Raw genomic sequence first — 25,487 nt, forward strand, 5'->3', positions numbered from 1 at the left:
CGTGGTTCCTGACCTGCATGCATGCCAACCTTTACTCCGTGCACCCAGACTGCTCGCACCCTCGTGGCCACTCCTTGCAGAACCGTCGACCCGAGCTGCATGAACGCCGGTGCTCGACATGTCTTGAAGCTTTCGTACCTGTGGTCTAGAACATGTTTGACAGAGTCTTGTGCTTACCACTTCGTAATTTGGAGCCTTGACGTCAAAGCCGGGAGAAAGCTGAGAAGCAACATGCGATTCCAAGCGGGCATCGGAGAACTGACTGCTTTTCTCAGGCCTACGAATTAGCTCTAAGCGAGGCAGGAATCTGCTGCTCCTCACGATTAACTTCAGTGCAGTAACGTCGACATCTGCTCGACCGTTGAGCGGGCGGTGAGCCTATTGTTTCAAGGCTATGCGTAGAGATAACAAATCCGGCCATCGGATCTCGACTATGCAACCTCGTGTTTCACGGCCTCGTGTCTGAATTCTCCACCTTGCCAGCCGGTGCACTGTCGCCGTTTCTTTCCTCACTTCCCGTCCGTGGTGCCACAATCTACTTCCACTCTCGCTTGGCACGAAGAACGATAGTCAACTTGAAAGGCGGGACGGAAGCGAAGGATGTCAGCCACAATGCGAGGGGTAGGGCCGATGGAAGACTCGTTCAGGGCCAGACTCCAGTGCTTGGTCAGTCTGTGGCTGAACGGCTCAACTTAAGGAGTGCAACTCGTATCTGTTAGTAATCTGGTTGACGACGACGACAACTTCCCACCAAAATGGGAGGGCAGAGCCGCGTGTTCTCGTGGTTCTGTTCTGCGATACTGACCACAGCGAGTTATTCGGAGGGGAACGGAGTCTATTCACGACCATGGAGGCGGCTGGAAGTCGAGGTATTCATGCTTAAAAGCGCTGCTTCGGCAACACATGCCCGATGCTATGAATGCCACTGCGCGGACCATGCTGCATCGGTCTGAATCATGCATCAGTCTCATCCTCCTGCTGTGCTCAACGTCGTCAGTCATTCATACACATCTGTGCGGAGATGTCATCCCAGTCGTTCATCCTTCATGCCAGCCGAGAGAATCCCAAACCTGCGTCCACCAGTCATGAATACTTCCCGTCATGCCGAGATTCTTTGCCAGCCAAAACGCAAGTCCACCCATTACCCCAAAGCTTCCCACAATCTGCAACGCGATCCAGCCCCTTGCGCGCATGGAATCCTGCCACCTGAGCAGGCCAAGGGGGTCATGCATCTGGTAGCTCGGGACTGCTTCGCTGTCGCCATATGTAATGCTGCCCTTGCCGTTCTTGCGCACTAGCGCTTGATTATTGTCTACGGGCATAATCTTGCCATCACGGACTTCCTCGCCCATCTTCTCGACCAGCCAGACAGCTCGCTCCCCACGGGCAAGTCGCTCATATCTCTCGCGTTCGCGCTGTAGGCTCAACTGCAACTCGCTGGCCCACTTCGAGAGCCTGATTTGGGCAAGCCGTTCTTCGCGATGCGTGTGGTCTGCGACCTTGGCTAGTGCCCAGGAGTTGGACGTATTCAAAGAAAATTCCGACCCTCCTGGGATCAGAACGCCTGACTGCGACGGGCTGAGTGGTGTCTGCAACGGCGACGTTAGAATGGAGTTGCGCACGGATGGATTATATGATTGAGGTGGTGAGGATGCGATGGACGGTGACCGTGGTGCTGAGACCAGTTTTGGGTGAGAGACGTGCCAGCTAACAAGCTTGCGAGCGGCGTTGTGGCGCAGATATGCGATTGTGTCGGGCTCGAAGATCTGGTCTATCAGAAGGCTGAGCTCCGACGGCAGTAGAGGTTGAATATATTCTGGCGACATGAGGAGGGAAGCGTCCATCGTATCGAGGTCGGGCCCGTTGGTAGAAGTCACCGTGTAGGGTGCTGTTGCTGCCGCAAGAATTCTGTTAGGTTCTGCAACGGTCGCCGTTACAGCTTCTGAGAAAGTTACAGAGCTGGGCAGGCGAGGTAAACTAGATAGGCTCGGATCGAGGGATTGTTTCAGTTGATCTTGCTCTTGAGGACTGAGTAGGTCGGATTTGGCAATGAGCGGAATAACGTTGCAAAGGTCCGATAGTTGGCGGATTCGTTGTGCGTCGTCTTGCAGGTTATCTGCGTTCCTCGCATCAGTCACAAATAGGCGCACCATCAACGAAGGGAGTCTTACCTTTTGAGATCAAATACAGAATCACATCAACCTGGCTTGCACCTCTTCCGCTGAGCAAACCTGAGAACTCGCTGCCGAGCTGATCCACCGAGCTCATAGCATTGACCAGCTGCATCTCGGCATACTGGATAACCCGCTCTAGTCTAGCCGTGTCCGAAGTGTCAACGAAGCAGATGTTTCTTTCCAGTACGGAATCTCCCATGGACTTCCGCCTCCGGAGAATGCGGGATTCCTCCATGGTAGACCACCACTCGGGGTAGGGTTTCGTCGAGGCATAAACTTCATTGATTTGATCTCGGCCTCTTGTGGAGGGGTGAGACGAGCCTGGTGCGGAGACGATAGGATCGACGTGGACAATGTCTTCGCAGAGTTGAACGATGGACTTGATAAGCGATGTCTTGCCGATGCCTGGGCGGTTAAGTCGATCAGCACTCTACAGGAGTTAGGGGTGGATGGATACACACCTTTCCGACCAGCAACCATAATCTTGAACCTCCCCAACCTCTTCCCTCGCTGTGTGAAAGGCCTTCGAGACGGCATCTTGATGCTGGGCATGATGAGTTCAGGGTGACTATCATGAATGCCTTCTCCGAACGGCAACCGTAGTCGTTGTGAAGTAGGACTTCGAGTCGGCCGGTACTCGTTCTCGTCCTCTTCACCACTCGACAGTACTGCTTGGCTGTCCGTCTCGTCGGCGCTGGTCAACAGCTCGTTATCGGAGGCTGAGCTAGACTTCGACAGTGACTGCCGTGAAGCGGGCGATTTCGGACTGCTTGGGAGGGATGTCTCTCGCGAGGGCAACGGAGAAGGTGTAATGGCCCGTGTCCGTTCCTTATCTGATAGCGTGGACTGAGGTGGTTGACTGGTACAGGTCTCTGCGTCCGCGCTGGCATCGGACGACCCTCTTCTAATGAAGCGCCCTGCGGTGCCTGGCCTGATTGTTGACCGCCGTCGACTTCCGCTTCTCGCTGAGCGAGGTGCTACGTGCTTCGCAGCACGGTCGGCTTCTTGCACTGTATCTTGCAGGCTACTCAAGGGTGAGTTGTATAACATCGTCGTAGATGCCCGTTCAGCCTGTTGAGGCCCCGCGCCGCCATCAGGATCTCGGGATAAGAAGAAGGTAGTGGCGGCAGTATTGGTACATCGATCGCGCTCGCTGGTTAGGGAGGATGCATCGGCGTTGGACGACTTGCGAGGGCGGAGTGGTTCGGCTGCATTGCTATCGAGGCTGACGCCAGGTCGCATCGTGTGGTCATAGGAACTGGTATCTTGTAGGTCTGGTCGCCGGGTTATGGTAGGATATTATAGGGAGGGCATCATTGCGTGCGAGGCACAACTTCGAGACCGGCACCTGACAAGGGATGGTACAAGTGATACATGCCACCGACCGACATTGCGGCCTGAAGTTACTTCGCAGCCTCGCCCATCCAAGCCGACTACCCCACGTCGTCGGTACGATACGCGTGAGGGGTGCCAGGCCGGTTTGTCTTAACCCCGGTCTCTGTTAATCCTCTTGTCAAATACACGAGAAACCTCAACTTTTTCATTAGGTAGCGTAGTAACGTCCCATCTGTGAGGAGGATCTAATGTACAATTTCATGACATCCGATGACCCCACGCCATTCTTTGAAAAGATGCCCCTCCTAGAACAGCAAAGTACATGGTCTCGCTCAAAAGGACAACGCTTCCCTCTGCCCTTGACCCTGAGCTCATCTGAATCTGGTACTGTGCACAGCTCCTCTCTGAAATGGTCAAAGGTGATAGTGATCCGATCGCTGTTTGTCCTAATCAACCCCGAAGCTGGCTATGCGAAAGACACTGCTGGAATCGTGTAAAGGATGTGTAAGGTGATATCACGAAGAACTTTTCCAAGGACGCCGTTGAAAGAGGTGCTGAAGTCCGACCTCGACCCCATGTACCGCCCGGGTTGGCCCGACAGAGCAGAGACTGACGATGTCATTGGTCTCGGTCGCGAGACGACCGAGTGCATCATCTCGTCCCACCGAGGAGCATCACACGGTCTGACCCTGGCCACGACCTTTAGGGGTGATAGTGCCAGTGCCAGGCTTACCACCTCTCTGGTGCTGGACGTTGCCACCGCGTCCAGCGTCCTTGGGGAAATTGGTCTGGCTTCCAGACCGACTACCGCCTTGAATCGCTCCACGACCACCACGAGTGGCTGGGCCGCCGCCACGAGTGTAGTTAGCATTGCTGCCGCCGTAAGCATTAGGACGAGGACGTCGTTCCTCGACATAGATTGTTTCAGTGCCGACAGTGTGGGGATTGGCAGCAACGGCCGCTGCGTATCCAGCCGGATCAGCAAATTCGACAAAGGCGCAGCTCTGTACTCCGTTAGAGGAAGCGAAGAAGCACGAGAAAACTGATACTTACCCTAGGTCGGGACACATCGTAGTACTTGAGGTCGCCGAAGCTCTCTAGAACCTCTCTAAGGATCCTGGCGTCGACTTTCTCATTCACATTCCTGATGTACGCAAGAGTGACTCCATCAGAGGCGGCTTTGTTTTGCGGTCGATTGCTTTTCTTGCTGTGCTCAGCCGTCTGCCAGCCGTTGCTTTGCGAAGTGGGCGTGCTAGCTGTGGGTGGTGTGGCTGCTGATGCCGGTTCAGTCGGAGCCTTGGGAGCTTGTGCAGGCTGCGCAGGTCGCGGAGCTTTCGGTTGTGCTGGTGTTGTGATTGGGAGAGCGGGAACGGCGGGCTTCTGGACAGCACCACCACCACCACCACTTCCTCCTCCAAGCATGCTTGCCCAAGTCTTCTTCGCAGCTGGCGCCTCGGGAGCGGCTGCCGGAGCTGGTGTAGGTGCAGCAGCTTCTGTTGTGGATTCGATCGCAGCCGGAGTGGATTCGGGCTCGGCAGGTTGCTCAAGTGCGGCTGGCTCAGTCGTCTCTGTTGCCAACACATCCTCTTTAGGCGCGCTTGCCGGAACGTCCACGGGCTCTTCACTTGGTTCCGGGGCATCATCACCGTTGGTATCTGCAGCAATATCTTGTGGGGCTTCCGTCTGCTCTTCAAGCTTCTCGTCGACCTCGTCGGCTGCGTTCTCGGTGACAATCTGATCTTCGATATGAGGCTGGGTGTCTTGTAGACCCTCGGCAGGGGTGGGGACTTCTTCGGCAGGAACTTCGGCCTGAGGCTGTTCATCTTCGACAATCTCATCCACATCGTCGCTAAGGTAACGGAAAATGTCGTTCAAAACGAAGTAGCCGTTGGGTTGCTCGGCAAGGACGAAGGTCTGGACGAACTTGTGATGCGGTTCAGACTTGTTGGACATCTCCCCAATGACCTGAACAACGATATTGTTGAACGAAGCTTGTGAGTCGACATTGAGAACGCGGACTTTGCAGTCTTGAAAGTCCAGGGACTTGATCTTGTCGCTGATGGCCTATGCTCACACGTTAGCATTATCTCAAGGTTTTCCGAAGAACAGACACACCTTCGTGCCAACAGCAGGAACGACCTTCTCAGCCTCGACGCCGGAGACCAGCTGAGACTTCTTGGAGTAAAACAGGTGGATCTTCTCTGGGGTCTTGGACAGAGTAGTATAATATTGCTCAACAAAGTACCAGCCGATCTCTTGCGGGTCGGCCTTCTGTTGTTGCGTGGTAGCTGACGCGGTCGTACTCTGTGAGGCCGAGGTCGCGTGAGTGGGCGCAGAGGGAGTAGAGGCAGCAAGCTCAGCTGGCTGGGTGTACTGAGATGTGCCGTACAAGCCATTGACAGGAGCAATTTCGGTAGCCATGGTGCGAGGTCAGCGGGAGATGAGCAAACGCGACCCGGTGTTATTGTCTGATAGTCGAAGTCGCGTTCGCGAAGAAAATGAAGAGCTAGAGTGTTGTCGACCTGTGCGTGGATGGACGCGATATATTTGAGCTAGACCGCAGTGGATCTAGAAAAGAGAATCTCGCAGAACTGCGGCAATCTGGTAGGCAAGCAAGAAGACGATCTTGTACAAGGTAAAATAGAGTCACAGGGGAAGCACCCAAGGGTGTAGCAGAAATATGGCAATGTTTTAGGACACAGTGATGAAAGGCTGAGGGATGCGAGGGTCGGTCGTGGGATTTTTAGTGGATGGATTAAAAGGCAATTGGCCGTGTGCTCTTGAATATCGCAGCGCAGTGAATCAGTTGTATGAAAAATATAAAAGCGGAGAGGCGAGTTGGAGGCAGGCGCAGCCTTGGCGAAAACTCAGGTTCCTTCCCGTCCGGGCACATCGGTACGGTCCTACAGCTACCTTCAATGACTTCACTATGGCTCGATTTCACATGTCCTGGATGGATAATACCACGGAGCTGTCCGTCAAGCATGGGCAGAAACAGAATATTTGGGGAAAGACGAGAAGGGAGGGTCGACCTCTGCCTGCAATGTGTTAGTACCGAGGACTCAACACCAAGTACGGAGTACCCCCAGAACTCGTGCTGTGTATTTAACGCCCGCGTATGTAAGCGTACCGTTCGGCACCACCAGACATTGCCAATGCGTGATTCATTACTACGACGGCCCATCAGTGGCACCTGTGTTCGGGCCTGAATGACGCAGAATCGTTCGTTCACGCTGATGACAGTGATCTCGGCATCCAACCGGGAGATCTGGATCGTCGCCAGAAAAGCTTCCTCTGGCCCATCGTAACCGAGACCTGCAACTCGATCTTCCCCGCCCGTCGCGATAGTTTGTTCCCCCGCAAAGAAGTGAATTCGCGAGCTAGCGAAGAGAAGGATATCTTCAAGGCGCATTTTGTTGTAGACAGACAGGTCCTTGCGTCCTTCTCGTCAGACGCTGGCATAGTCCCCGGTGCCTCTTCCGCCGATCATAACTCAGATAGTTGTCCACAAGAACATAATGGGTACCGTCTCGGAACCACCAGTAGTCCTTTTCGACTACCAGTTCGCGCCAAACGCACAGAAGGCGAGAAATCTCTTGAGCAAGTGTGGCATTCCTTTCAAGGTCTGCGAACAGCCATTTGTAATGCCCCGGCCCATCCTTGCGGATCTCGGAATCACATACAGAAGAATTCCGGTCAATGCCATCGGGCGTGATCTGTATGCAGATAATCACGTCTTCCTCGAAGCAGTCCAGAGTGCCTTCCCAGAGAAGGCAGCGGCGCTAGTCAAAAGTCCGGCTGACCATGCGTACGAGGCCTTCGGCTACCGCACCTTCTGGATCTGTCTCCCACTCGTTCCAGAAAAGCTGATGAGCGAAGAGTTTTTGAAGGACAGGGCTGAGCTCTTCTCAGTGTTCAATCGCCCCGACTACAAGGAATTGCGGCCGAGTGCGTTGGCCGAGTTCCGTCAAATGCTCGATCTTGTAGAGAACGACTTCCTGGCGCGAGGGCCTTGGATCGGCGGAGAGAAGTGCTCCATTGCCGACGTTCATGCAAGTTGGATGATCAAGTTTGTCTTGCAAACTTTGGACGTAAAAAGCGAGCCAGGCTTTTCAGAGAGAAATTTCCCCAAGGTTCATGCTTGGATCAATGGTCTCCCTCTCCACGCTCCCGAGAAGGATGCCGAGAAGATCAGTGCGGACGACGCCAAACAGAAGATCTTGAATTCCGCCTATTCCGCGAAGGACATCGGCATAGACTCCGCAGACCCCTCAGGTCTACAAGCAGGCGTGAGAGTCGCTATAGGCACAACCGACGAGTAAGTCCTTCTTGCCTCCGCTCGTGGTTCACTTACTCACCAACCGCAGTGCTAAACCTGGTGGCAGACCACAAGAAGGTAAATTGGTGGGCCTCAGCAGAAGCGAAGTAGTCATCGAGCTTGAGAACAGTATCCGACTGCACTTTCCCCGGCTTGGGTTTGTGGTCAAGACGGCTTGACTTAGGATGCCGCTCGTAGGCCACCTTCACGGTGGCTTAATGACGCCCGGGTTGTGTTCCATTAGCAGCACCGAGTACTGAGCTACGACGTTTGCCATGGTTGCAGTGACATGTATCCGAGGAGTGTTGCAAGCATCAATAAAACCCAGGGCGCCGCGCAACTGGAGGTACGTCTGGTGAGGGTAACGGATTCGTAGTCTCGGGTCTATCCTGAGCATCACTGACTGGGTCTGCGTCTTGTTCCTTCCTAGCGAGGCGCTCTTTGTCTTCCCGGCTTTTCTCCCTGTTTTCCTGCCATACTCTGTCCTCTCTCTGCAGTTCTTCCAAAGCCTCTTCCCATTCGCGTTCCTGCGTCTCGTCGCCGGTACCGAGGATCTTTTCAACGTCCACTTCTTCGCCGCGTTGGAGTTTCTCTACGACCTCCCTGAGCTGCTGTATCTTGACGTCGGCCTTGCGAGAGTAGGCCATGAATTCGTTCTTGAGGCCCATGATTCGAATGGCCTGAGAGCCGATCAGAATATAGATCCAGATGAAGAACGTTGCCGGATTCGTCGGCTTTTCTGGGACAGCGCTCCCCCACCTGGTGAAGTGACTGCGGAGCGACTTGGGAATGATCAAGTCCCAGAATCCAGGTTGTGCCAGACGAGGGAGGCGGCTTTCTGAGGCTGAGTGTTGGTGCCGTTGCACCCAGCGCCGCCGGGGAGGGAACACTTTGCTTGACTGAGGGCGTACGAAACGACTTGGGCGGGCGCTATATGACAATAGTGGCCTCATTCTGCCCAACGAATATGGCCAGGATAATTGGTAGAGCGGAGTATCACAGCGACTATGATTCTCGCTGAACCTTGGAAACTTTGACCGTCACTGCCTGGGACTTTGCAGGGAGAACCACGCGGTTAATCTTGCCATAACTGATCGGCAGCGATTGCCCCGAGCTCGAGCCGAATCCGGAACCAGATCCGCCGTGTTTACTTGATCGAATCGAGCGACAGCGTGGACGCGCTTTCAATTCAACAGAAGCTCGAATAGACCTCGAACTAATTACGTGGCTGCACAGATCATCGGGATCATAGGCTCAACACATCGTACTGCTGTACACGTATACTATGCATTATTCTGCATAATGACAATTAGCCGCGATGCCACTGTTACCACGACCTCTGACACTGTTCGTACGGAGCTCAAATTGACGGCACCGACGCCTGACACTCTCCGCTACTTGCAAGCGGTTCTTGGTCTACGCTCCCACGACCTATGCGACACGAAAAATGCACATGCCCCAGCTAAGCTGCCACCGGCAAAGAAGGGTTCTGCCAAAAGTCAGCCTCCTGTGAGAGCTGCCACCAGGAAACGTCAGAAACCAGGCGCAACGTTCGAGATCCATGAGGTCAACGATGGTCGCCCACTCAACTTGTCGCAAAGCGACTGTCTCAAAATCGCTACCGAGGCCTTCAACCTTACGCTGAAGAACCTCGCAGAGACTATCAAGGCACTGAAAGGCGACCGGGAATGTAGCGCTACCAGCCAACCGCCACTTCGTCCTCCCCAGGCTGACAGAGCTCTACACGAGCGGTCCGGAAATGGGGAGAGGAGAAGAGATGCCGTCGGTCCAAAGAAGACCCCCTCATGTATCAAGCCAAGTGATCCCGAAGTGGTTGCCGAATGCTGTTTTTCCGCTTTGCAGTACCTGCGGAAAGCTGACGCTGGAACAACGAGCCCTAACGCCAGCAAAAGTATTGGGCTGGAGAATGCTGCGTTGATTCTTCTAGACAGGAGCATCTCATTGGAACTTGCGAGCCACGCTGTCTGTCAGCTGTCTGATATCCAACAAGTGTATTGGCGAAGCTACACTGAAGGGAATATCGCCTTTGAGAGCAATATTGCGGGCTTTCTGCTCGGCCGGTCTGATGCAGCGAACGACGAGTCCTTATTCCGGTTTACAGCGTCCATGCAAAGTCAAGCCCTCCGTCTTGCGCTATTGATGGGCCCCAAGTGTATTAGCCCTGAGCTTGTGAAGTCGCTCGAACCCGACAAAGCTGGAAGTCCTGCCTGGATCACCACAAGAGGACTGTCAAAAGGACGACTCAAGCCTGAGCAGGCCGGGCTGCAGCTTCGAACCATAGCACTCGCCGTTGCTCGAATGTATGCAACAGCCATTAAGTCATGCTTGGAGAAGCCACGACCAGAAGTTCTTTTCCACCTGTTCTTCCTGTCTTTGCGTGTCAAATTCGAATCTTGGACACACCTAGGTGTCACACCCGATCCAGCAGCCGATGTATGGCGACCATTTCACCATGCACTCAAGAAGCTGTCAACCTATACCGGCGTTTTGGGCATGTCGTCACGACAGGTCGGACACTCCGTTGTTTCGATCCGGGAACTGCTTACGACCGCGGGGTGCAAACCTGACATACCTCTTGAGCTTGCTGAGACACTAATGGACACTATGGAAGATAAAGATGGAGGTGGAGAACTGTTATACATTCTTGAAGAGATTTTACCAAAGTCTGGGGACCTAAACCTCGTACTGCATTGTCGGATAACCACCTTACTGTTGAGGAATGTCTCTCACAATCTCCCAAAGGCGTTGAGCACGGTGGAAGTATTGGAACGTGCTCTTAACGAGAGGACGGTATTCTCACAACCAGAACTTGCCAGACTCCTTGTGCACCTTGCACGACTCCGTAAGGCGGTTGCGGCGCTGGTCATGGCAGATCAGACGGAAGGTCATGTCCGCGCCCATGAGGGTTGTCCCCAAGACCTTCAAATTCGCCTTGTTCGCCTCATATATGCCTCTTTCAGATTTCTGAAACGCCATATGACAGCGGCATTGACTCAGACGGCGGAGACTCCTCTAAAAAACATCGAGCAAGCTTATCTAACGGCCTTCATAAAGACCATCGATACTGTCTTGTCCACGGATCGCTGTGTTATCACACAGACATCTGAATTGGCGCAGATGGTGTGGGAGGCTCTTAAAGACTGCTCAGCCGCGATATATGGTCTCCAGACCGACTACCATTCGATTCAGGCCCAAAGCTCAATGGAGACTCAATGCAATCAGCTTCGACTACGGATCTCCCAAATTTCTTGGTCGCGGTATCTAGCAGCCGTGAAACAGGGCAGACCGCCTCTGGAACAAGCAAGGATGCTTGAGCTATCACTCCAAGGCCTCCTCGAGTTGCCTTTGTCGGATCAGAGATCTGCACATCTTCCACTCAAATTCGAGAAACTCGGGCACTGTTTTCTGGAATCGAACAACTTCGTCATGGCTACAAGTGCTTTTCGGAATGCCATTTCTGCCACCATCAAACAAGGCTTACTCAGTGACATTGTGGAATTGCTCTTGTCTGGGCCACTTCGCTGCGCATGGTCCGAGCAAGACTTGAACCGCAAAGCGTTCGCAAAGGTACTTACCGCCTATGCTAGGACTATACTCGATCATCCACCACGAGACGACGTGAATGATTGCTTCTACGACGACCATTCCCTGCCACCAATACACCGAGCTGCTTTAATAGAGAAACAGATGCTTTCAATTCTTGAGCTGGATTTGGGTGATCGCCAATTCAGCGCTTGTGCTAGGATGGCGGAAACGCTACATCAGGTCTTGAGCCAGCCGGAGTACCAAGTGTGCATGCTGAGATCCTTCAGCCATCTTCTTGGTCTCTGTCTGAGGAAGAGAACGCCAGCTTCGACTTTCCCAGTGAACGCTGCTGTTGTTCAAGACCTGTTGACTCGCGCGAATGAAACAAAGGATGATGTCTTCCTGCGCAAATTTGGGCCGGAACTCAGATCGCTGCTGTGTCTTCAGCACGGTTTCTTTCGTGGATCAATTACCCATCAAGAGCTCACCCAAGCGGTGCAGCACCTCTCCGACATTGCCCACTCCTGTACAACTTTGGAGCAGACACAGATGCTCTTTGAAGATGTGAAAGCACATGTTCTTCCACTTCTACTCGCAAGCGCCTACGCCAGCATGAACGGCAACGACAACACTGCTCTGGTGGCTTTGGGGACACTGGAACATCTGTCGAATCTTGGAATCGAGGCTCCGGGCCTCTGCATAACAAGCATTCTCATGCACAAGAGCAGTATCCACCTGCGGTTGCAGGATGCCCAATCTGCGGCAATATCGCTGGCAATAGCGAACAAAATGCTTGGAGACGCCAGGATTGAACCGCTCTGTGCAGTCGAGCTGCTACTGTCATATTCTGAATACCACCTACAAGTTTTGAATCTCGAAGAATGCTTACATTGCCTGCTTCGAGCTAAGGGTGTCTGGGAAAGCCAGGACATGTCGGCTGGACCATCATTGACAAAATCCAAGCTGAGAGGACAAGGCCTGCTTTGCAGAGCAGCCTATTTGGAGTCACAGCTATCTTTCAAGCAGCATCGACTTCTAGAGGCCATTGTTCTCGCAAGACAATCCGCCAAGATTGCTACGTCTATCTGGTCCTCAATCAACAACTTGTGGGCTTCCGCAGCTTGTTCAAAATCAACTGCTCCCGCAGACGCCGAGATACACGACATCTCTGCTCAATTCTCGAAGCTCGATCTGTCGAAGCAGCCTGCTTTGCAACTAACGGCGAGCTCAGTCTCCTGTACGCCATATGTTCGGTTATGCTTTGATGTCTTCCGACATATGGCATTCTTGATGTCTCATTGTGGGATTTATCAAGATGCTGCAACGTTCTATGAGCAGGCACTGAAAATATCAAGGACAACAGGCCGTTCAGCCGATAAAGCCATTGTTCTGAGTGAGTTGAGTGTCCTGCATGCTCGAGCGGGCCAGATTGCAAAAGCCGGAGAGCTAACGCTGGAGTCCATTCAAACGAACGTTCTTTACGCCTCAGAGTACCATCAGGCACTCGCCCTAGTTAATAGAGGCGAGGCGTATCTGGTCATGTCAGACCCTACAGCGGCTCACCGGTGTTTGGCAGAAGCAAAGCAGCACCGGGCTTCGTATGCCATCCATAGTGACGAAAATGTTGCCTGTCGGGTTCCGAAAGGCAAAATCACCAGATCCACTGCAATGAAGCCAGGGAAGCAGGGCACAGCTGGTCGCCGAAAAGACAATGAACTCAGCCTAACCACCACGTCGTGTGAATCATCTACACTCGAGGCCAGAGATGTCGACGCGAGAATATCCGCCTTGGAAGCGAGACTCATGTTCTTGGAGCGCGAGGCAGGAGCTGCGACAGGATGCAGCAATATTATTGGCTGCCACAACGACGAAGACGGACGACTGTCGATTTCCATGGCCCTCAACTTGGTTCAAGCTGCCTTGAAGCTTTTCTCTGATGATGCCACACACAGCGTGCTCGCTGAAACAGCCGTGGCCCTTCCTGTGAGGTATATATCTGCAAGAAAGAGTGGAAGGGTGTCCTTCGTACAGGGTGCAGCTATTGTGAACGCCAAAACTCGGGTCGCAAAGCAACAATCAGAGAACAGCACTTTCAGAAACGGGAGCGCGTTATTGCTTCAGGCCCATGATATACTGCAGGGACTGAACGATTCCCGGTCGAATCGGCTCTCTACTGATCTCGTTCACACCTGTTACAAGATTCTGACGCAGATAGCTCTGCTCTCCACTGCCTTGAATCAGCCATTGGTCCCCTCGTCACTCGACTTGGTATTGCATATAACACGTCCGTTGGATATGGCACGGCTTCGTGAAGACTTCATCACCTTAGCCGAGCTCAGCGCGACCCGAAGAACCAGAATCCAGGAATGGCCAAGCGCTGGTGAAATCAATAACGAAAGATCCTTGGAACTTGACACAGCCAAGGGACTGGATATGGCTCTCCTGCCAGCTTCGTGGGCCGTGGTCTGCCTGGAACTAAGCGAAGATAAGAACGAGCTCTTCGTAGCTCGCTTGAGGCGTCAGGCATCTCCGTTCGTGGTCAGAATCCCTTTGGCAAGACCAGATCCGTCAGATGGAGAGACCGACGAGCTCGACCTGGCCAGCGCAAAGAAAGAGATGCTGGAGATTATCGCGAGAGCCAATGCGACAGCACATGATGCCAGAGGGTCTTCAGCGGATAAATCAGTCAGAGCAGCTTGGTTGGCCGAGCGTCGAGACTTGGATCAGCAGCTGTCAACGCTTTTGGATAACATTGAGAATGTCTGGTTTGGCGGTTTTCGTGGAATGCTCTGCGCTTCTCGCCGAGACGAGCGCCACCTTTTGGCCTTTGGACAACGACTCAACTCGATACTGAACAGGCACCTTCCATCCAGGCAAAAGACGTCGCGGTCAGGTAACTCCCCAGTCCAACTACACGATCATGTGCTGGAGCTCTTTGTTGGACTTGGCCACCCTCGAGAAGCCGACTTGGAGGATGCGGTCACAGATCTGTTATACTTTGTAATTGACATCCTCCAGTTCAATGGTGAGCGCAACGCATACGATGAGATTGATTTCGATGCCATGTTGGTTGAAGTATTGGATGGATTGCATGCCTACCATGACGCGACACCACTCGGTGATGACAAGGACGACCATACGATACTCGTCTTGGATAAAGAGTTGCAGGCTTTCCCTTGGGAGTCACTCTCGTGCCTGAGAGGGCACGCTGTATCGAGAATGCCCTCGCTAGGCGCTATATGGAAACGGTTGGGAACGTTAAGTGAACAGTCGCCAGCCTTCGAAGCATACATGATCCGGAAAACAAAGGGAGCGTATATACTCAACCCATCTTCAGATCTGAAGTCGACGCAAGAAGCCTTTGGCCAGATCTTCCAAGATCAGTTGCCTAGCTACAAAGCCATCGTCAACCGGCCACCAGAAGCAGGCGAATTTGAGACGGCGTTACAGGAGCACGACCTGATGCTCTACTTTGGTCATGGCGGCGCTGGGCAATATGTTCGGCCTCGCACTATCCGTAAAATGGACAAGTGTGCAACGACGCTGTTGATGGGCTGCAGCAGCGCCAGGCTGTCCGAGTATGGGGTCTACGAGCCATCTGGCATGCCTTTGAGCTATCTCAGTGGAGGCAGTCCAGCATTAGTCGGGACTCTTTGGGATGTCACGGATCGAGACATTGACCGTTTTGCTTTGCAGCTTATGGAAACTTGGGGTTTGTTGAAGGCACGAAGTGGCTCCGAAGGACCAAGTCTCAAAAAGTCGACGAAGAGCAAGGCAGAGAAGAGTCCAAAGCGTGGGCCGGTGTCCCTGGATCAGGCTGTAGCAGACGGTCGAGAGGCTTGCATGCTGAAGTATCTCAACGGCGCAGCACCTGTCATGTATGGTGTGCCCATAATCTTGGATTAGAAGAATGAAGAAGTAGCACTGCAGTGCGCATAATTACCAGGCACATCTTGATGAGGCTGGAGCGCGTTTTGGGCCGAACAAGGCTGACACAGGAGCCTAGAGAGACCCGGACACCCACTAATTAAACTACTCTGACGAGGGTGACGAGGGGTAGGGGCTGTGGGTGGGGTGGCTGTCACCCAGACTGATCAATCAGAGGCTTGATGCCAAACTAGCCCGTTGTGCACCGTGATGCAAGGCAGCCGCCAATACTCACAGCCTCACTGTCCGTTCACCTTGAGCTCACCTTCGACCTCCCCACCGTGCTTGTGTTGATACACTTATTGTACTCCCCATTGCCATAAGTACGCCCGTAGCCATCATCTACAGCCCACCGGGCCTCAGTCCATGCAACTCGATTCGCACCGTCGCCAACTGAGCATCACCATGCCCTGCCAGTGGACTCGCGGATGGGCTCAGCGCAACTTCGCAGCGCAGCAAGCAAAGATGGCCGGCTCTTCAACTGCTCCCGATGTCGAGACATGGAAGGACATCCGCAGACACGACCTCCGCATGATGAGGAAGCAAGTCCGCTACATTGTGCTACTGATGGCACTGATTGAAGCCCTCCGGGTTGGTCCAATACAGATCGTCTACGCTGGAAAGCATGGCTATCCAGCCCCTGCAGAGGACGACTTCGGCGTATGCCTCTTCCCATAATTTACGACGAATGAAGCATACTGACAATCGTGATGAACAGATTGCTTACACCGTGGGATACTTTGTTTCCTGGCTCTATGTCTGCATCTTCATGATCATCTGGGTGCCTTTCTTCCAGGTACGTTTGATAAGCCAGTCTTGTCTAAAAGCTTCACTACTAACAGCAACAGTGGTGGGTTGACAAGGTCTTCCCTGACACTCCCGAAGATCCACTCAAGCCTTCTTTTGCGATGAAGGTTATGTGCTTCCTCAAGAAACTCAACATGGTCCTCCTCCCCATCTCGATCGGCATCTCCTTCCTCACCTACGCATGCTACGTCGTCCACACCTTCGTGTACGTTGACAACCGCGCCTATGGTTCGAAGACGCTCCCAAAGAACACCCGCAAGAACTGGGCCGTCCGTGCCTTCATGCTGCTTGGTATTGCCATCACTACGAGCTTGGGCTATGGGGCGTTCCAGATCCTTGCCGATATGGATCTCGCGCATGTCAAGACCCTCGAATATGCCATCGTCGTGGTGCCGGTTCAAATCAACTTTGGAATCCTCTTGGGCACAGTCATGCAGTTCCGCCTGGAAAAGAGACTTGCACGCAAGCAAGGGTTGCAGGCTGCCAGAACGGAGGAGGGTGCCGCCGACGAGAAGGCTGCCCTTATGGAGGTCTAGGTGGATGGGCCCTTGCAGCTCACAGGACTGATGTCGAAATAGCTGCACTTGCGATTCTCTTCCGCTGGCCAGAACAATACGTTGAGGGCTTTTAGTTGCTGTTGGTCTGCCACGGACGCAGAATATCGCCATGCCGGAAAGACTTGGAGAAGATTTTGGGAAGCCAGTGCGCTCGCCCAGTTGGCACTGTCAATCTAGGGGCAAGAATGTTCTACTGTGCTTCAGGAACAATGAATGAGGCCTGGCAGAAAGGAGCAGGAAGGGGGCATTGGAAACAAGATTGGAGCTTTCTTCTTAAGCGCAGTAGCTTGTTGTGGTACGAGTATGCATTAACTGTTGATCGCCACCTTCCTCGATACCTTGTTTCAAAGAGCTGTTCGTGTCTATGCCACCAACGTCGTCGTGGGTTTGAGATGTCCCGGGCTCAGCCTCTGGTCTGTCCAGGCCACGAATGCTACATACTGTCAAGAGCCGTCACTTGACTGGCACCACTTCCTCTCACCCATGCACAGCACAAAGGGGAAACTCTGCACCACCCCCTGACCAGGCTCTCCAGCCTTGGCCTCATGCCCAAACTCGCCCTCAAACTTCTCCACCGTCTTGTCCATACTCCAGGCGGCCCTGATCTCGACGTTGACGAACCCGACATCATTCATCAAGCGCTCCATGGTTTCGGCATGGATCCCGTGCCGCTCGACCCCGCCCATCTTTGATTGTGGGTGGAATCTCTTCGACTCTGGACCGGCGTCTTCAAAGTCGGTCAACGCCACACTTCCCCCATCTTTGAGACAGCCGAGCATGGTGGTCAAGACAGCCTTCAGATCTTGAATGTGGTGCAAGACAAGGTGCGAGGTGATGAGATCAAACTTCAGCCTCTTCCCGTCAGGTTCGTTCTCGTCAGCTGGGGGCAGGTGGCGGTCCTCGGGATCCTCCAGCAACACCGCGACTGGGATGATGTTTTGTGGGGATTCAGATCGCTGCAACTTTGTTTTCAGCACATCGATCATCCCCTGGGCTGCGTCGACGGCCACATAATGTCGCGCATAGGGTGCGAGCATGCAGGAGAGGAGGCCCGTGCCACATCCTATCTCAAGGACGTCCAGCTTAGGCCTCCCTGGGCGTGCCTTCTGCAGTGCTGGGAATTGCTGGATGATGGCCTTTGCTGCTAGTTTGCTGGCTTCATGCACGAAGGGGTTTTTATCCCAGTTCGCGGCTTCTGCGTTGAAGCGTTCATTGCCGTTGCCGGTTGAGAGGGACGAGACCGCGCTCGCCATCGGTCGCTCACTGAGAGTTGAGAAAATCCAAGAACAGAAGCGTCCAACGCTATCTTGTGCTCCGAGTCCCGATCGCTACCAATCCGGTGCGCTCGTCGCTGGCTTTGCTTCGACTCTGGGTGAGGATACAGTAGAAGCGAACTTGTGCTGCGGAGAGAACACTCAGTCGGCCATCTCCATCATCACCTTGACCTCGGTTGGGACTTCCATCCCCGAGTTTTGATGACAATGACGCCTAGACTGGCGTTGGGCCTAGACTGGCATGGGTGTCCAGTGCTGACGGCACCCTTGACCCAGACTACCTAGGTATGAATGAGGTTCGAAGTATTCAGACAAACATCACCAGTGATACAAAAGCTTGTTTGACGTGATAGGCCCGGCTATGGCATGGATTTCCTGATCGAGGACCTCGGCCTATCGCGCAATCTGCATCCAGATGGACTTCGCCTCCGCTTTTGACATGTCTCTATATCGCGGGGAATGGACTGAATGCGATGGAATGGGCCAACACAAGGACTGGTCAACCGACCTTGCATTACTTCTGAGGCGGAACGGTGAGTTGATAATTTACTGACGTCTACCCTCCCAGTACCAGTGTCCCCAGCCACTTCTATCATGCCTGTTCCGACAGGTGCAAAGGTAATCGCTCAAGCGCTTCACGATCTGGGAGTCACGGTCATTCACACCTTGGTTGGGATTCCCGTCGCCGAAATCGCGGAGGAAGCAATTGATCTGGGTATCCATGTGATAGGCTACCGGAACGAACAGGCTTGCAGCTATGCCGCCTCGGCTTATGGATACCTCACGGCGCGACCAGGTGTTTGTATACTGACTGGCGGGCCGGGAATCCTCCATGGGACAGCAGGTGTAAGTGGTTCCTTGTGGCTGCTCTGCTGGGAACCTCGCTGAATCCATGCTGCAGATCGGCAATGCGTCAGCAAACGCATTTCCACTCATAGTCCTGGGAGGATCTTCTGAATCCAGCCTGTCCACAAAGGGAGGCTTTCAAGAAATGGACGCAGTCTCTCTGTTGACGCCTCATACCAAGTTCGCGACTCGTCCCACGTCAAGAGATCCTCCTACCATAGTGGCAGCCATCCGCAATGCGTATCGAATCGCCTTGTACGGACGACCTGGCCCGACATTCGTGGATCTACCCACTGAAATGATCATGGAGCCCGTCATTCCTGCCGCCACATCAACAGCATCTCACTCGCCCATTGTCGTCTCTCCCCCACCAAAACCAGCAGCGGATCCAGACCTGGTTCGCTCAGCCGCGAGGCTTCTCAAATACGCCTCGTCACCGCTCGTCATCGTCGGCAAAGGCGCAGCATACTCTCGCACCGAGCACTCCATCAGTAATCTCGTCCAGGCGCACAACCTGCCCTTCCTGCCGACACCGATGGGTAAAGGCATAATTCCTGACTCTCATCCACTGAACACGTCCTCTGCCCGATCAACGGCGTTGAAGCATGCCGATGTGATTCTCCTCCTGGGCGCTCGGTTGAATTGGATCCTCCACTTCGGCGAGGCCTCAAAGTACAGACCAGACGTCAAGATCATCCAAGTCGATATCTCGGCCGAGGAGCTCGGTCGGACGAACAGCCTAGGCCAGCCGGCTCTCAGCATCTTCGGGGACATTGGCCTCGTTGTCGACCAAATCCACCGCGAACTCGGGGTCAACTGGAAAGCACTCCCACAAGCAACGATCCGCCTGCCACCCTCAGCCCACTCACCATCCGAATCGAGTTCGTACATCACGCTTTTGTCGGCAGCTGCCTCCAAGAATGAAGCCCGCTCACACAAGCTCGCAACCACGCCAACCCCCAAGGGTGGGCACCTCACATACGAACGGACTTACCACATCATCAAATCCACACTGGACGCGCTGGGGGCAGACGAGATAATCTACGTCTCCGAAGGCGCGAATACAATGGACATTTCTCGCGCCGCGTTCCCGCTCGAGCGTCCCCGCCGGAGACTCGACGCGGGGACGTACGCCACCATGGGCGTCGGCATGGGCTACGCGATCGCCGCGTGGGCCGCGCATAATCTTCCACGTGGGCCCCAAGGGCGGCAGAAAAAGATCATTGCTCTAGAAGGCGACTCGGCCTTTGGGTTCTCCGCCATGGAAATTGAAACCATGGCGCGCCACAACATGGACGTCATGATCGTGGTGATGAACAATAGCGGGATCTACAAGGGCGATGCGTTGACAAAGGGGGAGTGGGATCAAATGCAGAGGCAGACTACGTGGCGCCACATCAAGGCTGATGCTGACGGTGGCGAAGACATCGCATGTAATGTCCGACAAAGAGAAACGCGGGTCGCCAATGCCGATGCTGATGCTGACGGTGTGCGAAAAGCCAAAGCACCCAAAAGGCACGGCCTCAGAAGCACATCCCTCCTATACGAGACGCGCTACGAAAAATTGGCAGAGATGGTCGGGGGCAGAGGCTGGTTCATCCGCACGGAAGATGAGTTGGCCCGCGCCGTGAGGGCCGCGTTTCAGGAAAGAGAAAAGGTGTGTCTCTTGAATGTGATTATCGATCCCGGGTTGGATAGTGCCGCGCAGTTTGGGTGGATGGACCAGAAGGAGAAGCATGCTGGCTCCGGCGTGGCCCAAGGGGAGAGTAAATTGTGAATTGTGAACCGTAAACCTGTCGTCAGTATCTGGACAGGTATGTACAGTACCTGGGTAGCAGGAGTAATTATTGGTTGATGTGTTGTTGTCAATCCTCGCGGTCCTGGGCGGGTGCTTCGCACGACCGTCCAACTCCGAACTCGGTATCGAGACAGGAAAATAGCAGGTGAGCGTGAGCGTGGAAGTCAGAGTAAGAGCGAGTGTAGAAGTGGGTGTGAGAAATGTCTAGGAGAAAGATCCCCATAGGGAACGAGTAGTGCACGCTTGTAGCTCATCACAAAAACCGATGTGTCGGAAATTCAATTCTGCTGCTAAAATGTCAAGAGCGCTTCCTATGGTCTAGCTCCCACATCTTCAGTCCCTCTCCGCAACCTCTATTTCACCTCCGTCCTCCTTCTCCTCCTCACCATCCGTCCTCATCCTCTATTTCCACCTTCCTCATCTTCCCTACAGCCACTTTCCCCGTCTCCCTGGTCCTGACCCTTACAGGCAAACCCCCCTGCATAGGCAAGGTCAAGCTATTGGCGCTCCTCCTCTCGCCCGTCCGCGCATCCATGTTCAACCCGTCATTCACCTCTTCAAACTCCCACTCGGCCAGAAACCTCACGAGCACCCAACACGCCATCACCTCGGCCATTTTCTTCCCCAGACACGACCGCGGGCCGCCGTTGAAGACCGGGAACTCGCCGACCGGACGGGTACTCCCAGTAAAGTGCTGATTGTCGCTGGCTTTGTCGTTCTCGAGCCACCGCGATGGGTTGAACACGTGGGCGTCCTCGCCGAATGTGCTGCTCGCGCGGTTCAACGCCCAGATGCACCAGACGACGATTGCTCCCGCGGGCAGAGAGGTGCCGTCCGGGAGCGTGACGGGCTGGGTTGTCTGTTTGATTTCGAATGGCACGGGCGGGTACAGCCGAAGGGCCTCGTAGAATGTAGCTGTGGTGAATGGGAGGGAGGAGGGCTGGAGTTGCGCAATGTTGATACCTATGGACTTGTCGTTCGATGTGACGACTGCGTCAATTTCGTCTCTGACGCGTCGTAACGATTCAGGATGGCGGAGGAGGGCGTAGAGTGTCCAGGTCAAGCTCTGGGCTGTGGTGTCGCGGCCAGCGGAGAGGAAATTCAGCGCGGCGTCGGCCACGATCGTGGGATCTCCTAGAGACTCGATCAGTGAGTCAATCAGGGTTCCAAACGCGAAACCGTTGCCGTCTGCAACGGGATCTGCCCTTTGCGTCCTGAGCTTGTCCTCCTCCTCGTGGGTGTTGGTCACGAGGCTCTCGAAGGCATCCCGGGCGCGCCGTTTCCGAGCTTCAGTCACAATCTGCTTGCCGAACCGTTTCACCTCGACGAGCGAGGCGCGGAAAGAGGAGCCCGTAAACATCTCGGTGACGCGGTAGAGAGGGTTCTGAAATCGCAGGCCGATCTGTGACGAGGCATGGTCGAACGCTTGGCTGAATGGCGACGAAGCATCGATTTCCATCTGGATCTAGTTGAGTATGTCTCCCGAGTCGGAAGAGCCGGGTCCACTCTTACATCGTACGCCATGTGTCCGACGACCGTGGTGGTAAGATCATGAAACACCTTCTGCATGTCCATGACGGACCGGTCCTGCGAGGCTTGTAAAAGTCCTGCCCTTGTGGATTCTCCGTAGACCTCTGGCAGAACATCATCAACCATGACTTCAAGGTTTGTGCCGCTGAAGAACTTCAGCCCGGCTTTCCGTTGGGCTCGCCATAGTTCGCCTGTCGCATTGATGATCCCGTAGCCTGGGCGAGGGTCAGTTCATCCGCCCAGGCTGGTGTTTTGCAAGCAGGAGCGATATGAAGGGGAGCCTACCAAAGAGATCCCACGACCGGTCCCTGAAGAATTCTCCCTTGGTGATGGATGCTTCATTCTTGAGCACATATTCTAGTACTTCGGGACTGTTGATGACCACGCCCGGCGGCAGCGAAGGAACCGAGATTTCAAATGTCTCGTGGCCGAAGATCCTCTGGCACTTTACAAACCAGTCGAAGAGAACGTGCCGCGGTCTGAGGAATTGGAACGCATTGCCGAGAATGGGAAGAGAACCAGGAGGACGCCTGGGTGATGTTCGTTAGAAGATACTGGCGTCGGGTTAACCGTTTGCAGCGGAAAATGCTTGCCTGAGTCTTTGCCCGTCGCGAAGGATTCTGGCCCTCTTCGCAAAAGGGCCATGGACGACGAGTATCCCAAGCAGGAGGGCGCCGAGTGTAGTGAGCCAGATCATGCTGTGATTCGTCGGCAGCGGCCCTCAGGCCATCCCCCAAGAGATCTTATCCAGATGCCGGTGGCAAGATGGTGAGGCGGTAGTGGGCGACGAGTGACGTGGGATGGGTGGCTGACTTGCACGGGCGCATTCTGGTACGAGGAGCAGGAGGAGCTACGAGATACACTGGGCAGTACTGCGGTAAAGGGCCACTCGGAGCTGCTCAGTCCCTGACATGATTGACTCTTTTCCGTTGGCATGCACTGGCTGTCATCGTTTCCACCGTCACTGGCTCTGGCCGCGGCGACAATCTCCTCGCCATGTGATTCGTGGGTTCCTTCCATGGACGACCTCCGACGCCGACGCCACGCGCACACGATCACTCGGCAACAATTGTTCCCATCTTTCCAGATCTTTTGCCGCCCACTGACTTTACGAGAACCAGCTGCTACTGTTCTGTCTATCTATCGCAAGTTGCCAGTTTGAGACCTCACGCACCTTTCGTTACTGTCGCTCTTTACACGTCGCTCAAAGCTACCTTCGTTAGACGGTCTGTTTCAATTGCGTCTCACACAATGCGATAGTATCCCAACGTCATCATCCTAGAATCTGTTGGGGTCCGAATCCCAAAGCCGGTTCCCGCGCCCAAGCTTCGCCAGCAATGTCGCCCTCCGCTATCCACGGCAAGGTCACCCCGCCATACCAGAGGCCGAACCTGTATATCCATGGAATTGGAGTGGAATATCCTCCTTACGAGATCAAGCCAGAACATGTGGAAACTCTCGCACGGCGATTCTATCCCAGCACCCCTGCGTAAGCTGCAACCCTCGCTCTTTGCGGCTCACAACGTCGCTGACTCGAATCTCTAGGCTCGAGAAGGTCCTTAAGATCAACGAATACACGGGGATTGACACTCGCTCCGCAATAGGAACTATTGATCATCCTATTGCGAATTCGCCAGATCCGCCGACGATCGCCGAGCTCTGCGATCTCTTTCTAGACCACGGCGTCAAACTGTCCATTGAGGCTTGTCGCAAAGCGATCAAGCAATGGGGTGGTGACCTGTCCGAAATCACTCATGTTGTTGCCACCACCTGCACGAACTCGGCAAATCCTGGCTACGATCATTTTGTCATCAAGGGGCTCGGTCTCAATCAGAGCGTAGAGAAGGTCCTTCTGCATGGAGTAGGGTGTTCTGGCGGGTTGGGCGCATTGCGCACGGCGGCAAATATCGCTCTTGGCTCCAGCTTTCGCCGAAAGCCTGCGCGGATATTGGTCTTTGCATGCGAGATTTCAAGTACTCTTGTTCGGTCCGAGCTGGAATCGATCCACAAGGATCAGGAAATCAGGATAGGTGTGGCACTGTTTAGCGATTGTGCATCTGCGGTAGTGCTGGGAAATGGATTCAGTGACCGCTTTGACGAAGAGCCCATGCTTGAGCTGTTGGGCTGGGACCACAGAATCATTGAGGATACTGAGAAAGATTTGGGATTTGACGTCGACCCTGTCGGTAAGTGAGAAACAATCATCGCTAAGGTTTAGCAGCTAATATCCCTTCCAGGCTGGAAGGTTGTCTTGACTCAAAGAGTTCCCAAATTGGCGGCAGCTGCGGTTCCCCCGATGTTCGAAGACCTGGTCGGGTCAATACCAGAGCTGGTCGACCAAGGGAAGTTCAAAGCCTCAGAGTATGACTGGGCCCTGCACCCGGGCGGGTCCACGATTATTTCTGGGGTCGAAAGAGCAATGAAACTGAGGCCCGAGCTTCTCCGAGCGAGTTATGGGATCTACATCACTCACGGCAACAGTTCCAGTGCAACCATGTTCAGTGTTCTGAACAGGTTGATGGAGGGCGAAACCACCGAGCACATCGTCGGTTGTGCCTTTGGTCCCGGAATTGCGGTGGAGATGATGATGTTCAAGCGAACCAGCCAGATCTCCGATCCTGGAACAGCCAGTCCTACCGAGACTCTGGTCGCCGAGGACGTTGACTGAGCTCGAAGGAGTTTGGCTCGATGGACGATTCTTAGCCAGGCAATCCGCCGTACAGACCACCCCAAGCGTGATGGAGTAACGTAGCGCAACAAAGCACATGTACCAATAAGTAGAGGGCTGCTTCGGAAAGAATGGTCGGTTCCTGCATGCGTGACTGTCTTGTCAACCTCTCAATCGATCTCCACGAGGGGGCGACATGATAGACTGCCAGAGCCCCAGCCACTTTTCCAGACGTTTCGTCCATGGGATGTCGCAGGAATACCACCGCTACCAGGACAGATGCGAAGAGAAGCACGGCGTATTGCCGTACTACTGAGTGTGCATGTGGCGTGTAGGTTCCAAGTTGGCGAGAAGGGAAAAGGTAGAAGGAAAGGCAGGCTGGAATCTCGATGGCGATATGTATCAAGAAGCCCAGGTGGCATGAGAGAATGCTGTTGCAGTACATCCCATTTCGTACCATCTCTTCCTCGAAACAAAAGTGAAAGACAGAGGAGATGGATGTCGTGTCACAGTTCCAGTTACCGTAGCCGGTGTCAACTGTCAAGAGCATCGCGCTTAGCCAACGCTGATCGCTTTTCCGCCCAATTCCCGGCGTGAAAAGCCACGATCTGGATGACGTCGACAAAAGCCGAAACTAAACCGCGACTCGTGCGAGCATGGACGTATGCTTTGGGAAGGCTGTCAAAAGACATCGGTGATGTGCAAAC

At 54.1% G+C, this 25,487-nt stretch overlaps 10 protein-coding genes across 10 annotated transcripts; 5 read left to right on the forward strand and 5 right to left on the reverse strand.

Moving 5' to 3' along the window:
• Positions 1 to 1,037: 1,037 nt before the first annotated feature.
• Positions 1,038 to 3,416, reverse strand: A1O7_07368 (uncharacterized protein; the record flags this gene model as incomplete). Its single annotated transcript, XM_007761368.1, has 3 exons — positions 1,038 to 2,116; positions 2,172 to 2,579; positions 2,636 to 3,416. 3 exons carry the CDS (start codon positions 3,414 to 3,416, stop codon positions 1,038 to 1,040), a joined length of 2,268 nt encoding a protein of 755 aa, XP_007759558.1.
• A 767-nt stretch (positions 3,417 to 4,183) lies between these two features.
• A1O7_07369 (uncharacterized protein) lies at positions 4,184 to 5,930 on the reverse strand (the record flags this gene model as incomplete). Its single annotated transcript, XM_007761369.1, has 3 exons — positions 4,184 to 4,513; positions 4,563 to 5,573; positions 5,625 to 5,930. 3 exons carry the CDS (start codon positions 5,928 to 5,930, stop codon positions 4,184 to 4,186), a joined length of 1,647 nt encoding a protein of 548 aa, XP_007759559.1.
• A 1,097-nt stretch (positions 5,931 to 7,027) lies between these two features.
• Positions 7,028 to 8,006, forward strand: A1O7_07370 (uncharacterized protein; the record flags this gene model as incomplete). The annotated part of the gene is made up of 2 exons (XM_007761370.1): positions 7,028 to 7,827; positions 7,877 to 8,006. 2 exons carry the CDS (start codon positions 7,028 to 7,030, stop codon positions 8,004 to 8,006), a joined length of 930 nt encoding a protein of 309 aa, XP_007759560.1.
• A 135-nt stretch (positions 8,007 to 8,141) lies between these two features.
• On the reverse strand, positions 8,142 to 8,780 carry A1O7_07371 (uncharacterized protein; the record flags this gene model as incomplete). The annotated part of the gene is made up of 1 exon (XM_007761371.1): positions 8,142 to 8,780. One exon carries the CDS (start codon positions 8,778 to 8,780, stop codon positions 8,142 to 8,144), a length of 639 nt encoding a protein of 212 aa, XP_007759561.1.
• Positions 8,781 to 9,129: 349 nt separating this feature from the next.
• A1O7_07372 (uncharacterized protein) lies at positions 9,130 to 15,279 on the forward strand (the record flags this gene model as incomplete). The annotated part of the gene is made up of 1 exon (XM_007761372.1): positions 9,130 to 15,279. The coding sequence occupies one exon, from the start codon at positions 9,130 to 9,132 to the stop codon at positions 15,277 to 15,279; it is 6,150 nt and encodes a 2,049-aa protein (XP_007759562.1).
• Positions 15,280 to 15,765: 486 nt separating this feature from the next.
• On the forward strand, positions 15,766 to 16,643 carry A1O7_07373 (uncharacterized protein; the record flags this gene model as incomplete). Its single annotated transcript, XM_007761373.1, has 3 exons — positions 15,766 to 15,960; positions 16,019 to 16,096; positions 16,149 to 16,643. The coding sequence occupies 3 exons, from the start codon at positions 15,766 to 15,768 to the stop codon at positions 16,641 to 16,643; spliced, it is 768 nt and encodes a 255-aa protein (XP_007759563.1).
• Positions 16,644 to 17,107: 464 nt separating this feature from the next.
• On the reverse strand, positions 17,108 to 17,917 carry A1O7_07374 (uncharacterized protein; the record flags this gene model as incomplete). Its single annotated transcript, XM_007761374.1, has 1 exon — positions 17,108 to 17,917. The coding sequence occupies one exon, from the start codon at positions 17,915 to 17,917 to the stop codon at positions 17,108 to 17,110; it is 810 nt and encodes a 269-aa protein (XP_007759564.1).
• Positions 17,918 to 18,532: 615 nt separating this feature from the next.
• A1O7_07375 (uncharacterized protein) lies at positions 18,533 to 20,561 on the forward strand (the record flags this gene model as incomplete). Its single annotated transcript, XM_007761375.1, has 3 exons — positions 18,533 to 18,784; positions 18,840 to 20,170; positions 20,300 to 20,561. The coding sequence occupies 3 exons, from the start codon at positions 18,533 to 18,535 to the stop codon at positions 20,559 to 20,561; spliced, it is 1,845 nt and encodes a 614-aa protein (XP_007759565.1).
• Positions 20,562 to 20,964: 403 nt separating this feature from the next.
• A1O7_07376 (uncharacterized protein) lies at positions 20,965 to 22,757 on the reverse strand (the record flags this gene model as incomplete). The annotated part of the gene is made up of 4 exons (XM_007761376.1): positions 20,965 to 22,041; positions 22,095 to 22,327; positions 22,398 to 22,557; positions 22,668 to 22,757. The coding sequence occupies 4 exons, from the start codon at positions 22,755 to 22,757 to the stop codon at positions 20,965 to 20,967; spliced, it is 1,560 nt and encodes a 519-aa protein (XP_007759566.1).
• A 692-nt stretch (positions 22,758 to 23,449) lies between these two features.
• Positions 23,450 to 24,780, forward strand: A1O7_07377 (uncharacterized protein; the record flags this gene model as incomplete). The annotated part of the gene is made up of 3 exons (XM_007761377.1): positions 23,450 to 23,601; positions 23,658 to 24,298; positions 24,350 to 24,780. The coding sequence occupies 3 exons, from the start codon at positions 23,450 to 23,452 to the stop codon at positions 24,778 to 24,780; spliced, it is 1,224 nt and encodes a 407-aa protein (XP_007759567.1).
• Positions 24,781 to 25,487: the final 707 nt, after the last annotated feature.

The sequence above is a fragment of the Cladophialophora yegresii genome, assembly GCF_000585515.1.
Source record: "Cladophialophora yegresii CBS 114405 chromosome Unknown aczIN-supercont1.5, whole genome shotgun sequence".
In the NCBI taxonomy this organism is placed as follows: Eukaryota; Fungi; Ascomycota; class Eurotiomycetes; order Chaetothyriales; family Herpotrichiellaceae; genus Cladophialophora; species Cladophialophora yegresii.